The 12,653-nt window shown below is 50.6% G+C and overlaps 1 protein-coding gene across 2 annotated transcripts; it reads left to right on the top strand.

The window, feature by feature from the left end:
* Nucleotides 1-1,415: 1,415 nt before the first annotated feature.
* Slc22a6 (solute carrier family 22 member 6) lies at nt 1,416-11,070 on the top strand. Of its 2 annotated transcripts, XM_042675620.1 has the most exons (12): nt 1,624-1,658; nt 1,689-2,135; nt 2,378-2,481; nt 2,727-2,881; nt 4,939-5,107; nt 5,524-5,647; nt 5,810-5,925; nt 7,513-7,727; nt 7,847-7,955; nt 9,186-9,389; nt 9,660-9,781; nt 10,735-11,070. In XM_042675620.1, the coding sequence occupies exons 2-11, from the start codon at nt 1,770-1,772 to the stop codon at nt 9,748-9,750; spliced, it is 1,653 nt and encodes a 550-aa protein (XP_042531554.1). In that variant the 5' UTR covers nt 1,624-1,658; nt 1,689-1,769; the 3' UTR covers nt 9,751-9,781; nt 10,735-11,070. The 2 variants fall into 2 exon arrangements, with proteins under 2 accessions (XP_042531553.1, XP_042531554.1); XM_042675619.1 differs by having other exon boundaries at nt 1,416-2,135.
* Nucleotides 11,071-12,653: the final 1,583 nt, after the last annotated feature.

The raw sequence follows: 12,653 nt of genomic DNA, 5'->3' as shown, positions 1-12,653 counted from the left end.
GCTACTCAGGAGACTGAGATCTGAGGATCACAGTTCAAAGCCAGCCTGGGTAAGAAAGTCCATAAGACTCTTACCTTCAATTAACCACCCAAAATCCAGAATTGTAATGGTGGCTCAAGTGGTAGAGCCTTGAGCAAAAAAAGTTCAGGGGGCCTGGCACCAGTGGCTCATGCCTGTTATCCTAGCTACTCAGGAGGCTGAGATCTGAAGATCACAGTTCAAAGCCAGCCTAGGCAGGAAAAAAAAATCTGTGAGATTCTTATCCTCAATTAACCACCAAAAAAAGGCAGAAGTAGAGCCATAGCTCAAATGGTAGAGCATTAGCCTTGAGTAAAAGAGTCAGGGACAATGTCCAGACCTGGAGTTCAAGCCCCAGTACTGCCCCCACCCCTGAAAAAAAAAAAAAAAAGCTCAGAGACAGTGTCCAGTGCTGAGTTCAAACCCCAAAACTGACAACCAAAAAAAAAAAAAAATAACACAGGATGCACCAAGAACCAGGGGGTCATGCCTATAACCCTAGCTACTTGGGAGGTTGAAAGTGTAAAGATAAGGGTTCGAGGCTAGCTCACCCAGAAAAAGTTCATGAAAGCCCTTCTCAACCTGTAGCTGAACTGTCATCCTAGCGACATAGGAAGTTGAGATCAAGAGATTTGTACATCCAGGTGAGCTTGGTCAGAAAATTCTGCAAAACTCCATCTCAGCGGAAGAAATTGGGCATCGTGGTATACATCTGCCGTCCCAACTCTAATGTGAAGCTGAAATAGGTGGACTGCAGTCTAGGCCCATGCTTAGGCAAAAATCAAGGAGTAACTTATTACAACAATAATCACTACAAAAGAGGCTGGAGCCACCAGCTCACCAGTAGAGCACCTCCCTCGCGAGCATGGAACCCTGAATTCAAACCCTAACACCTCCCAAATGAAAAAAGAACATGAAATGCCTAGTCAATGATGAATTTCAAATCCATGAATAATTTTTAGCAAAAGTATGTCCTATGTGATATTAGGGATCTATCCATATTTCAAAAAAATACATATGCATTGATCTAAAGTCCAGATTCAGCTGGGCCGCCTGTATTTTCTCTGGCAACCGTCCCCAAAGACAGATGGTTTGGACCCCATCCATTAAAAAGGACAGAAGCCTCTCAAGAGTCCATCACTATTCCCACAGCCCAGTTTCCTCAATAGAAGGACGACAAAAAATCACCCCCCCCCATCCTCTAGTTCTGCCTCCCAGGTGTCCCTCTGGCCCTCTTGGGACAGCCCCTCCCCACATTCCCATCTCCATCCACCCTCTCCTGCCCTTTATGCCCACTTGGAGAATTTCCACTGACACAAGGGTTAATCCTTCTGATACCAAGTCACACTTTAACTCATTCTCTCCAGGCCAAAGATTAAAACCTGCCGGGAGAGGGGTCAGGGCTCCAGCACACCCTGAGAGCTGAGTGATCCCCGACCCCCAAAGTCAGGAGAAGCTTCAAGGGAAAGGGAGGGCCAGAGCCAGACAAGAGGAGGGAAGGAGGGGCGGCCCACCAGGCTGTGGTCCCCCCACAGAGCCGGCTCAGTTTCAGCTCCTGAAGCCACTCAGCTGCAGAGACAGCAGAAGCCCAGCTCCTCAGAAGGACAGGCAGACAGACAGACAGACAGACAGATAGACAGGCAGGCAGGCAGGCAAACAGACAGACAGAGACAGACAGAGGTCCTGGGACTGGAAATCCTCAGCGCCCACCCCCATCCCCCCAACCACTTGGCCTGGTCTGGTCCAGCCCCATGGCCTTTAATGACCTCTTGAAGCAGGTGGGGGGCGTCGGCCGCTTCCAACTGATCCAGGTCACCCTGGTGGCCGTGCCCCTGCTCCTGATGGCATCCCACAATACCCTGCAGAACTTCACTGCCGCCATCCCTGCCCACCACTGCCGCCCACCTGCCACTGCCAACCTCAGCCGCGACGGAGGGCTGGAGGCCTGGCTGCCCCGAGACAAGGACGGGCAGCTTGTGTCCTGCCTCCGCTTCACCTCCCCCAAGAGACTGCCTCTCTCCAATGGCACAGAGGACAACACCACGGGTGCCACGGAGCCGTGTGCTGATGGCTGGATCTATGACAACAGCACCTTCCCCTCCACCATCGTGACCGAGGTGAGGACGCGCGGCCCCGGGGCTAGGCAGACTTCAGACAGATGTGGGAGCTGCTAAGGTTTTTTGTTGATGTTGATGTTCCAAAATGTTCTCAGCTACTAAGGCCAGGGAGGTGGGGAAAGAGGGTGACATGAACCCCAAAGGACCAGGCTGGAGGCAAGTAGAGGGGTCTTCCTTGCACTCAGGCTCAGCTCTGCCTGATTCTCGCCCCCTACTTCTGCCCTTCCCCCCTCCCCCCACAGTGGGACCTCGTGTGCACCCACAGGGCCTTCCGCCAGCTGGCCCAATCCTTGTACATGGCAGGGGTGCTGCTGGGAGCCATGGTGTTCGGCTACCTGGCAGACAGGTCAGTCCTGGGTAAGCCGAAGGGCTGGGCTGGGAAGCAGGGGACTGGACTCAGGGTGGGTGATCTGTGTCCCCAATGGGACCTGATTGGTTTAAGGGCTAACTGTGCCAGCCTTATTAATTAGCACTTCATAGATCTTCAAAAGACCCCAGGCCTTGCCCCGGACAGGTGCTCCTGCCCTGGGCTCGTCTGCCCCCCCAGAAGTCCACAGGCCCCTGTCACAGGCTTCCCTGCCCCCACCACAGGCTAGGCCGTCGGAAGGTGCTGATCTTGAACTACCTGCAGACGGCCGTGTCTGGGATCTGCGCAGCCTACGCACCCAATTTCTCTGTCTACTGTGCCTTCCGCCTCCTGTCCGGCATGTCTCTGGCTAGCATTTCCATCAACTGCATGACACTGAGTGAGGATTGCTACCAGCCCAGCCCCCTCTGACCACCTAGCCCCCTTCCCAGCCCTGTCTCCCAAAGCCCAGCCTCTCTCTGAGCCCTCAGGGCTCTCAGGCCATTTCAGTCATGAAGTGAGTGAGGCAGGCCAGAACCAAGAGGCACCACGGATTGGTAAGAGCCATAGCCAAAGGAAAAATACATCCCATCCAGACAGGACAAAGACACTCAGCTGTTCCAACCAGTCCCGCAGTCTAGGGGCAGTGAGATTTCCCCTGCCCTTCCTGCTTTTGTTCTGAGATATGTAGCCTCGTCTGACCCTGAACTATCAATCCTCCTTCCTCAGCCTCCCAAGTACTAGGGATCACAGGCCTGCACCACCATGCTTGCCTTTCCACCTCCTTTTTAAAAATATTAATGTAAAATATCCAGCCAGGCACTGGTGGCTCACATCTGTAATCCTAGCTACTCAGGAGGCTGAGATCTGAGGATCACGGTTCAGAGCCAGCCCAGGCAGAAAAAGTCTGTGAGACTCTTATCTCTAATCAACCACTAGAAAACTGGAAGTAGCACAGTGGCTCCAGTGGTAGAGCGCTAGTCTTGAGCTGAAGAGCTCAGGGACAGTGGCCAGGCCCAGAGTTGAAACCCCACGACCAACAAAACAAAACAAAAACAAAAATCTAGGTTATTTTAAAATACTTCAATTAGCTCTAATATTTCCCCTTTTTTCTTCTTGTTTTTGGCAGTATTAAGGGTTTGAACTCAGGACCTCACTACTTAAACGATGCCCAGCCTCCCTCCCCCTTTTATTCACTTTAGTTTTAGTTTTGTTTTGTTTGTTTTTGTCAGTCATGGGGCTTGAACTCTGGGCCTGGGCGCTGTCCCTCAGCTCTTCAGCTCAAGGCTAGTACTCTACCACCTGAGCCACAGCGCCACTTCTGGTTTTCTGGTGGCTTATTGAGATAAGAGTTTCACGGCTTTTCCTGCCTGGGCTGGCTTTGAACCATGATCCTCAGATCTCAGCCTCCTGAGTAGCTAGGATGACAGGCGTGAGCCACCGGCGCCCAGCTTCACTCTAGTTTTTCAGATAGCGTTTCATGCTTTTGTCCAGCCAGGCCTCACAAGCTCCAGACTGCAATCCTCCTACCTCTGCCTCCTGAGTAGCTGGGATTATAGCTATGCACTACCATGCCCAGTTTGTTTTAATGATAGAGTCTCACTTACTTTTTGCCCAGGTTGGTCTCAAACCCTTATCCTCCTTTCATGCTTCCCAAGTAGCTGGGACTACAGATATAAAACACCTTGCCTGGCAGCTCTAATATTCCTAAATGTAGGACAAGCCAGCATCACACAGACCATAGTTATGGACTGAGAACAGTATATTGATGGGCTGTCAATGTGCCTTCTCTGATAGATCACACATGCAAACACACACACACATGCACATGCACACGCACACACACATGCACACACAGAGTCTCTCAGATGAGGAACTTGAGGCTAGGGAGAAAAAAAAGGATTTACACATCATCTTCCAAGCCCAGAAAGGCTTGGGGCTTCTCTGGACTAAAGGAAGTAGCCAGGACAGGACATCTGAGGATCGAGTTCCAAAGTCCAATGTTAAGCATTCAATATCTGCTTCCGCACACACTGGGAAGCCAGCTGGGCCTCTTCAGACCACAGCCAAGAGGAAGCCTTAACCCCACCTTGACTGGCCCTCTAAGATGAAGAAAAGCCACTGCTCTGGTCACCGAATAGCCAAAGAGCCGCTGCTGTCGAGGATAGACTGAGCAGTCAGAGCTGCTCTAAAGGAGGTTCTAACCAGGACAGTGGGGTAGGCGAGCAGCAGGGGTGAAGAGGGGAAGTTCCTGAGGATCCTGAACCCACCTCCCTACCCATTCCATAAGTCCCTCAGTCTCCCTGTCCCTGCACTCAATCTCCTGTGAAGCATCTTTCCTGGGGGAGGGAAGGAGGACTAGAAGGAAGGGAAGGAAAGGGAGGAAGAGGAGGAAGGGACTCCCTCCCACCTAGCAGCCCAGTTAATCACTCCATCCTGCTCTAATCCTCTCTCCAGATGTGGAGTGGATGCCCATCCACACACGTGCCCACGTGGGCGCCCTGGTTGGCTATGTCTACAGCGTGGGCCAGTTCCTCCTGGCCGGGTTCGCCTACGCTGTGCCCGACTGGCGCCACCTGCAGCTGCTGGTCTCTGTGCCTTTTTTTGCCTTCTTCATCTACTCGTGGTGCGTGGGCCCTGGGGTGGGGGGCAGTACCACAGGAGCTCCTCTGGGCACAGGACATCTCCCAGAGCTGGGTACACAGCATCGGTCAAAGCCAGAAGGCCAAACTTAATCCAGTGCTTCCCCAGGATTTGAACCCAAGGCTGTGAAGAGAGGGCTCGGTGTAAGGGCATCCTGTCCTAAAGCATTTCCCAGCTCTCTGGGCTGCCTGCCTTCCCCCCCACCCCACCCTACACACACATACCCCTCACCACCCAGCACCCAGCACCCAAGCACTGACCTTCTAGGCCAGGGCAGAAGTATTACCAAGCTGAGCACTTAAATTAAACCCCACCACCAGTCCATGGAAATAGCCTTCACCCAGTCCAGATGAAAGGAACTGGGGTCATGCTGACTCCATCCCTCACCCCCATTCCCAGGTTCTTCATTGAGTCTGCCCGCTGGTACTCCTCCTCCGGGAGGCTGGATCTCACACTGAAGGCCTTGCAGAAAGTGGCCCGGATCAACGGAAAGCAGGAAGAAGGGACCAAGCTAAGTATAGAGGTGAGTCATCCCCCAGACTCCCTAGGGTACTCCATTAGGGTTCAATCTCAATCTCAACACCCAGGACCTGGGGCAGAGGGAGGGGGCGTCTCTGAGTAAGGGGTTCGGTTGAGAGGACTTTTTAGAAGAAGTTCAGGCCCTGGAGCCTGCCCATCCTCTCAGGTGCTCCGGTCCAGTCTGCAGAAGGAGCTGACCACCAACACAAGCCAGTCCTCAGCCATGGAGCTTCTGCGTTGTCCCACCCTCCGGCACCTCTTCCTCTGCCTCTCCATGCTATGGTAAGCCCCAAGACAGACACAGTCTGACACACAGGTAGACTGACAAAGATAAAAGGCAGACTAGGGAGGGAATGAATGCCATGGATGGAAGAGACCTAAGAGCTGGAGCAAAGGACCACCCATCTGCTCAGAGCAGCAATAGGAATACTGAAGAACCAGAGCCCTTCCACTCCAACTTCAGTTCCAGTCCCCAAACTGGACATCAATCTCCCTAGCTTCTCTCCCCAATTCTGCTCCCATACGAAAACATCTCACCAGGACCTGTGGCAGCCAGAGTTGACAGAATTACACACCGGCATGGTACAACACACTAAGAAACTTCACCAGCCTGGTGTCTGCCAGGAATACAAGCATAGACCATAACAGAATAGACACTTAGCTCTGTAAATACACTTTGGCTAAGGATGATATAAGCCTAAAACCTTCTTTTTTCTTTTACCACCCTGCTTCCCACCACCAAGAGGAGTGTGGTCAGAAGAAACAATCCTAAACCAGTTACTGGTGGCTCACACCTGTAATCCTAACTACTCAGAGAGGCTGAGATCTGAAGATCACAGTTCAAAGTCAGCCTAGGCTAGAAAGTCCATGGGACTCTTATCTCCAATTAACTACAAAAGGCTGGAAGTGGAGCTGTAGCTCAAGTGGTAGAATACTATCCTTGAGCACCAAAGCTCAAGGACAGTGCCCAAGCCCAGATTTCAAACCCCAGGACCAGAGAAGAAGGAGCAGGAGGGGGTGGGGGGGGAGGAAGAGGAGGAGGAGAAGGAAGAGGAGGAAGAGGAAGAAGAAGAGGAGGGGGGGAGGAGGAGGAGGAAGAAACAATTCTGTCCAGGAATTATTTTATTCCAATTTTGAATTTACTCTCCAGTGTGGGTTCTAACCAAAAATCTGAGCTTCCTTTTGAGGGTGTTCTCAAATCTTAAGACTAACATCCATTCCAGGACCACGGACAGATCCTGATGGGTTTTGTTTTGTTTGTTTTGTTTTGTTTTGGGGGGTTTTTATGTTTTGTTGTTATTGATGATTTTTGTTTTTGCCTCTAAAGATGTGGCTTGAATATCCAGCTGTCCTTCAGCCAAGCATTAACAGATCTTATACTCATGTAGATTTTTTTTTACATATAAATCCTACACAGTGCTGGGCACTGGTGGCTCACACTTGTAATCCTAGCTACTCGGGAGTCTGAGATCTGAGGATCTCAGTTCAAAGTCAGTCTGGGCAGGAAAGTCCATGAGACTCTATCTCCAATTAACCACCAGAAAACTAGAAGTGGTGTTGTGGCTCAAAGTGGTGGAATGCTAGTCTTGATCCCCCACAAAAAGAGCTCAGGGACAACACCCAGGCCCTGAGTTCAAGCCTCATGACAAAGAAAAAAAAAAGTCAGGAAATGTGTTGTCTAATAGTAGAGGACTTCCTTGAGCCTTAAACTGTAGTTTAGGCATGCAATGAAACGTCTGAAGAAATACGAGCCAAGGTAGACTCCAGGTCCTTAAGCAGGCTCTTCTGAAAAAGCACCTTCCTTTAAACCTCTCTAACAAACTCCGGATCCCTCCTCTCCACCCTCCACCTCCTCCTCCCCGCACCCAGGTTTGCCACCAGCTTTGCCTACTATGGGCTGGTCATGGACCTGCAGGGCTTTGGAGTCAGCATCTACCTAATCCAGGTGATCTTTGGTGCCGTGGACCTGCCTGCCAAGCTCGTGTGCTTCCTCGTCATCAACTCCCTAGGTCGCCGGCCGGCACAGATGATCTCACTGCTGCTGGCGGGCATCTGCATCCTGGTGAATGGGGTGATACCCAAGGGTGAGCACCCCAGAAGCACCTTGACCCCTCATCCTTAGCCCTACCCCCAGATCTAATCCAACTTCCCGGAAGAAAAAGGAGCCCAAGTTCTCATTGTCTCCTCTCTCCTTTCTCTCCAGAGCAGACAATTGTCCGCACTTCCCTTGCTGTGTTGGGGAAGGGCTGCTTGGCTTCCTCTTTTAACTGCATCTTTCTGTATACCGGGGAGCTGTACCCCACCGTGATCCGGTGAGTGGGAGCCTAATCAGGGGACAGCTTATAGAAAGACTTTTTTTCTTTTTGGCCAGACACAGTAATTCTGAGATTGGAAGATTGTGGTTCAAAGCCAGACCAGACAAGAAAAGACTGTGATACTTTTATCTTCCATTAACTAGGAAAATGCTGGAAGTGGAGCTGTAGCTCAAATAGCAGAGCATCAGCCTTGAGTGAAAAAAAGCTAAGGGAAGCAACCTTAGCCTATTTAAACCCCAGAACTGCCACAAAAAAACAAAAACAAAAAACCTCAAGCTGGGCACTTGTGGCTCACACCTGTAATCCTAGCTACCCTGGAGGCTGAGATCTGAGGATCCGTTCAAAGCCAGCCCGAGTAGGAAAGTCCATGAGACTCTTATCTCCAATAAACCATTCAGAAAACTGGAAGTGGCCTAGTGGCTCAAGTGGTAGAGCAATATGCTTGAGCTGAAGAGCTGAGGGATGTCATCCAGGTCCAAAGTTCAAGCCCCACAACTGCCAAAAAAAAAAGGAATCACCAACTGGGGCTAGGCAGGAAACCAAGAGACATGTCTTAAGTCATGAATTGAAGATTTCCAAATCACAAATTAGAAGCTACCACCAAATCTAAACTGGATCTTGAACTAAATGGTACATCTAAAACCAAAGACACAGACATGACCATTAGTTCCCACCACAGGAATCACACCTGATAATGTGCCAGCAGCACAAATAAACATACGCTTTGCTCGTCCCAAGATAGGGGGTGGGTCCTATTTCATTAAGAAACAAGACCCACAGCCAGGTCCCGATGGCTCACGCCTGTCATCCTTAGCTACTCAGGAGGCTGAGATCTGAGGATCAAGGTTCAAAGCCAGCCTGGGCAGGAAAGCCAAAGAGACTTTTAGCTCCAATTAACCACCAAAAAGTCAGAAGTGAAGCTGTGGCTCAAGTGGGAGAGCACCAGCCTTGCATGAAAAAGCTAAGCATGAGTGTAAGGCTTTGAGTTCATAAAAAAAAAGTTTCCGGAGGATCTGAGGATCATTGGTCCAACCCAACTGTCTTATTTGACAGCACAGGAAACTGAGGCCCAGACCGTGAAAGGGACGTGTCCAAGATCATGCAGAAAGTTAAGGACAGAGGCAAAAATTCAGTCTTCAGTTTTCCAATTCTCTGGTCAGAACCCTTGCCAAGGTGGCCAGTGTGCCCCACGAGCTCCCTAATCAATACCCCACCCCAACCCCACAGGCAAACAGGCTTAGGAATGGGCAGTACCATGGCCCGAGTGGGCAGCATCGTGAGCCCACTGGTGAGCATGACTTCTGAGCTCTACCCGGCCTTGCCTCTCTTTATCTACGGGGCTGTCCCCGTGGCCGCCAGCGCCGTCACCGCCCTCCTGCCAGAGACCCTGGGCCAGCCGCTGCCAGATACCGTGCAGGACCTGGAAAACAGGTGGGTTGTCACTGGGAGAGGAGAAGAAACTTATCTACACAGCCAGGCTGGGGTGGCATTGAGACTCCTGCCCAGGCTTCCAGATCAGGGCTCTTCCATGCCCCCTTCCCAATTCTTCCAGGAATATCCAGCTTGGGGGGGGGGGGTAGGTGAGTAGGGCAGATGGGGGGGGGTATGTGGGAGTCGTTGCACAGCCCAGAGGAGACCCTATCCCCACTTCCCTAAGACTGCATATCCAGGGATCTGCTTTTCCTGCTTTCCTTCCCCCAGGAAGAAAAGGAAACTGAGGCAACAGCAGCGAGAGCAGCAGAAGCAGATGGTCCCACTCCAGTCCTCATCACCAGAGAAGAATGGACTCTGAGCACGGAGGGCCTGCCAGAACTCCAAAGGGAGTAAGGTCACACCGGTCCTCTGGCGCCCCACACAAGGGGTGGAGAGAGGGTGCCAGCCAAGGACAGGGGAAGCCAGAGTTCCCCTCCCCAAACTGACCCCTATCAAGAACACACCATTAAAAGTTGGACCATGTGCAGCGTCTAAAATGGGATGACCACTCAGATCAGCCAGCTTGCAGACCCAGAGCCCACCGAGTGCCAGCGCTCCCCCACTTCTTCCCCAGCCAATCCCCATGACTTGACAAACCATAGACACCTAGAAAAGACTCTTCTTCTCTTACCTTAGCCCCTCTTTCCCGCCTCTCCTTCCTCCTCTCTCTCACCTGTAACCTATTAAGTACCCCCTGAGCGGTCTAGCTAACTAGTTTAGGCTCTGCCCCTTCTGATAAAACGGACAGGAAGGAAAACAGCCAATCCGAGACTTTGTCTCAGGCTCCTCCCCCTCTAGGAGAGCAGGAGGGAACTTGGCAACCAAGGGGGAGATAAAAGATACCAGCTTCTAGTCGGGCACCTGTGGCTCAGGCCTATAATTCTAGCTACTCAGGAGGCTGAGATCTGAAGATCACAGTTCAAAGCCAGCCCGGGCAAGAAAGTCCATGAGACTCTTATTTCCAATAAACCGCTCAGAAAATTGGAAGTGGTGCTGTGGCTCAAGTGGTAGAGCGCTAGTCTTGAGCTGAAGAGCTGAGGGACAGCACCCAGGCCCAGAGTTCAAGCCCCACGACTAACAAAAACAAAAATCCTCACAAGGCTGTGGGAGGTGGGAGATTTCCCAATAACTCAGCATCAGGACTCAGGACAAATACGGCAGAGCTGAAAAGAGCATCACTTGCTCCCTTTCCCAAACTCTCTAGAAGTTTGGTCTTTTCCCTCACGCTTCCCAAAGAACCTGGCCAAGGAGACAGGACTGAGGTTGGGAGATGGGACACCTGAATCTCATCCTATTTCTGCAGATCTTGAACACCTGGAGACCAGGCAACAATCCTGCCTCACAATCCTGCCGGCAACTCTGACATGCTCTGACTCTTCATGGGGCTCTCTGATCTCTGCATTCCTGGATCACCTGATACCGCATTGGCCGCAACAAAGGTTTCTCAGAGCTAGCTGCTTCCTCACCGGTACCAGTCCTGAGTACTGACTTGCACAGTTCATACATCAATATAGAACCAATGTAGCTCCTGGCCTATACACATCCTGTGACCTTCAGCAAATAGAACTTGCATTAGTCTGTTTCCATTACTATGATGTCATACCTGAGGCAGGCTGACTTTATAAAGAAAAGAGGTTTATTTTGGTTCCTGGTTCATTCCAAGGTTGAAAGCTCACATCTAGTGATGGCCTTCTTGCTGGCAGAGTCTCCAAGCAATGTGGATGTTACATAGCAAGTGGCAGGGCACTGTGTGTCTCCTTCAGTCTTTTCTCATGAAGTATTAAATCTTGCCAGGTGCTGATGGCTCACGTTCTGTAATCCTAGAGACTCAGGAGGCTGAGATCTGAGGATCATTGTTAGAAGCCAGCCCAAGCAGGAAAGTCCAAGCGACTCTTATTTCCAATAAACTACTCAGAAAAAGCCTGAAGTGGCAATGTGACTCAAGTGGTAAAGTGCTAGCCTTGAGCACAAAGAAGCTCAGGGACAGTTCCCAAGCCCTGAGTTCAAGATGACTAAAAAAAAAAGTATTAAATCTTAAAATCTGTCTCCTGATAGCCTTACCAAAACTTACACATTTCCCAGAGTTCTCACCAAAGGACAGATTAAGTCTCTATCCTCTTAATACCTCACAATGAGGAATAAGTTTCAACTCATAAACTCTCAAACAATATACTCAAACTATATTCAAGCCTTAACACAATCCTGGCTTCCACCCACTTCTTTTCTTCCTTTCTTTCTTTCTTCCTTCCTTCCTTCCTTTCTTTCTTCCTTTCTTTCTTTCTTTCCTTCCTTCCTTCTTTCTTTCCTTCTTTCTCTCTCTCTTTCTCTCTTTCTTTCCTTCTTTCTCTCTCTCTTTCTCTCCTTCTCTTTCTTTCTCTCTCTTCCTTTCTCTCTCTCTTTCTTTCTTTCTTTCTTTCTTGTCCCAGTCCTAGGGCTTGAACTCAGGGCCTGGGTGCTGTCCCTGAGCATTTTTCTCAAAGTTAGCACTTTACCACTTGAGCCACAGCTCTACTCTGGACTTTTGGTGGTTAATTGGAGATAAAAGTCTCTCCAACTTTCCTGTCTGGCTGTGATTCTCAGATCTCAGCCTCCTGGGTTACTAGGATTACAAAGTGAGCCACCAGCACCCAGCTTTGTTTTGTTGTTGTTGTTAGCATCAATTACTTGTACAAGTAGGTTTCCTTTTTTGTTGTTGTTGGTCCTGGGGCTTGAACTCTGGGCCTGGGCGCTGTCCCTCAGCTCTTTAGCTCAAGGTGAGCACTCTACCACTTGAGCCACAGCGCCACTTCCAGTTTTTTCTGCTTATGTGGTGCTAAAGAATAGAACTCAGGGCCTTATGTGTGCAAGGCAGGCACTCTACCACTGAGCCACCTTCCCAGCCCACAAGTAGGTTTCCTTTTGACATACCCATGTATGCATACAACGTATCGTGATCAGACTCACCACCCCCATCACTGTCCCTTGTCTCGCCCTCTACCAAATACGCTTTTGTGGGATAGTTTGGATTTTCTGTTTGTGTGGGGCGAGGGGTACTAGGATTTTAAACTCAGGGCCTCACGCTAGCTAAGCAGGAGCTCTACCACCTGAACTACTTTCCCACCTCCAAGACTTTTTTCTGTTGGGTTTTGAAGTCAGAGCCTCACACTTGCTAGCCATGCATGCGAGCACTGAGTCACTCCAGTCACTCCTCTGGCCCTCTTCCGCCCCCCCCCCCCCCCCCCC

The sequence above is a fragment of the Dipodomys spectabilis genome, unplaced genomic scaffold (genome assembly GCF_019054845.1).
Source record: "Dipodomys spectabilis isolate Male_0828 unplaced genomic scaffold, ASM1905484v1 ptg000030l, whole genome shotgun sequence".
Classification (NCBI taxonomy): Eukaryota; Metazoa; Chordata; class Mammalia; order Rodentia; family Heteromyidae; genus Dipodomys; species Dipodomys spectabilis.
This window is presented reverse-complemented; position numbering and strand designations above follow the sequence as displayed.

Coding starts and splice junctions, on each gene's coding strand:
- Slc22a6 (XM_042675619.1), top strand. CDS start 1,770: ATGGCCTTTAATGACCTCTTGAAGCAGGTGGGGGGCGTCGGCCGCTTC. Junction 5,648..5,809: donor GGACCAAGCTAAGTATAGAG/GTGAGTCATCCC, acceptor CCATCCTCTCAG/GTGCTCCGGTCCAGTCTGCA. Junction 9,390..9,659: donor GTGCAGGACCTGGAAAACAG/GTGGGTTGTCAC, acceptor TCCTTCCCCCAG/GAAGAAAAGGAAACTGAGGC.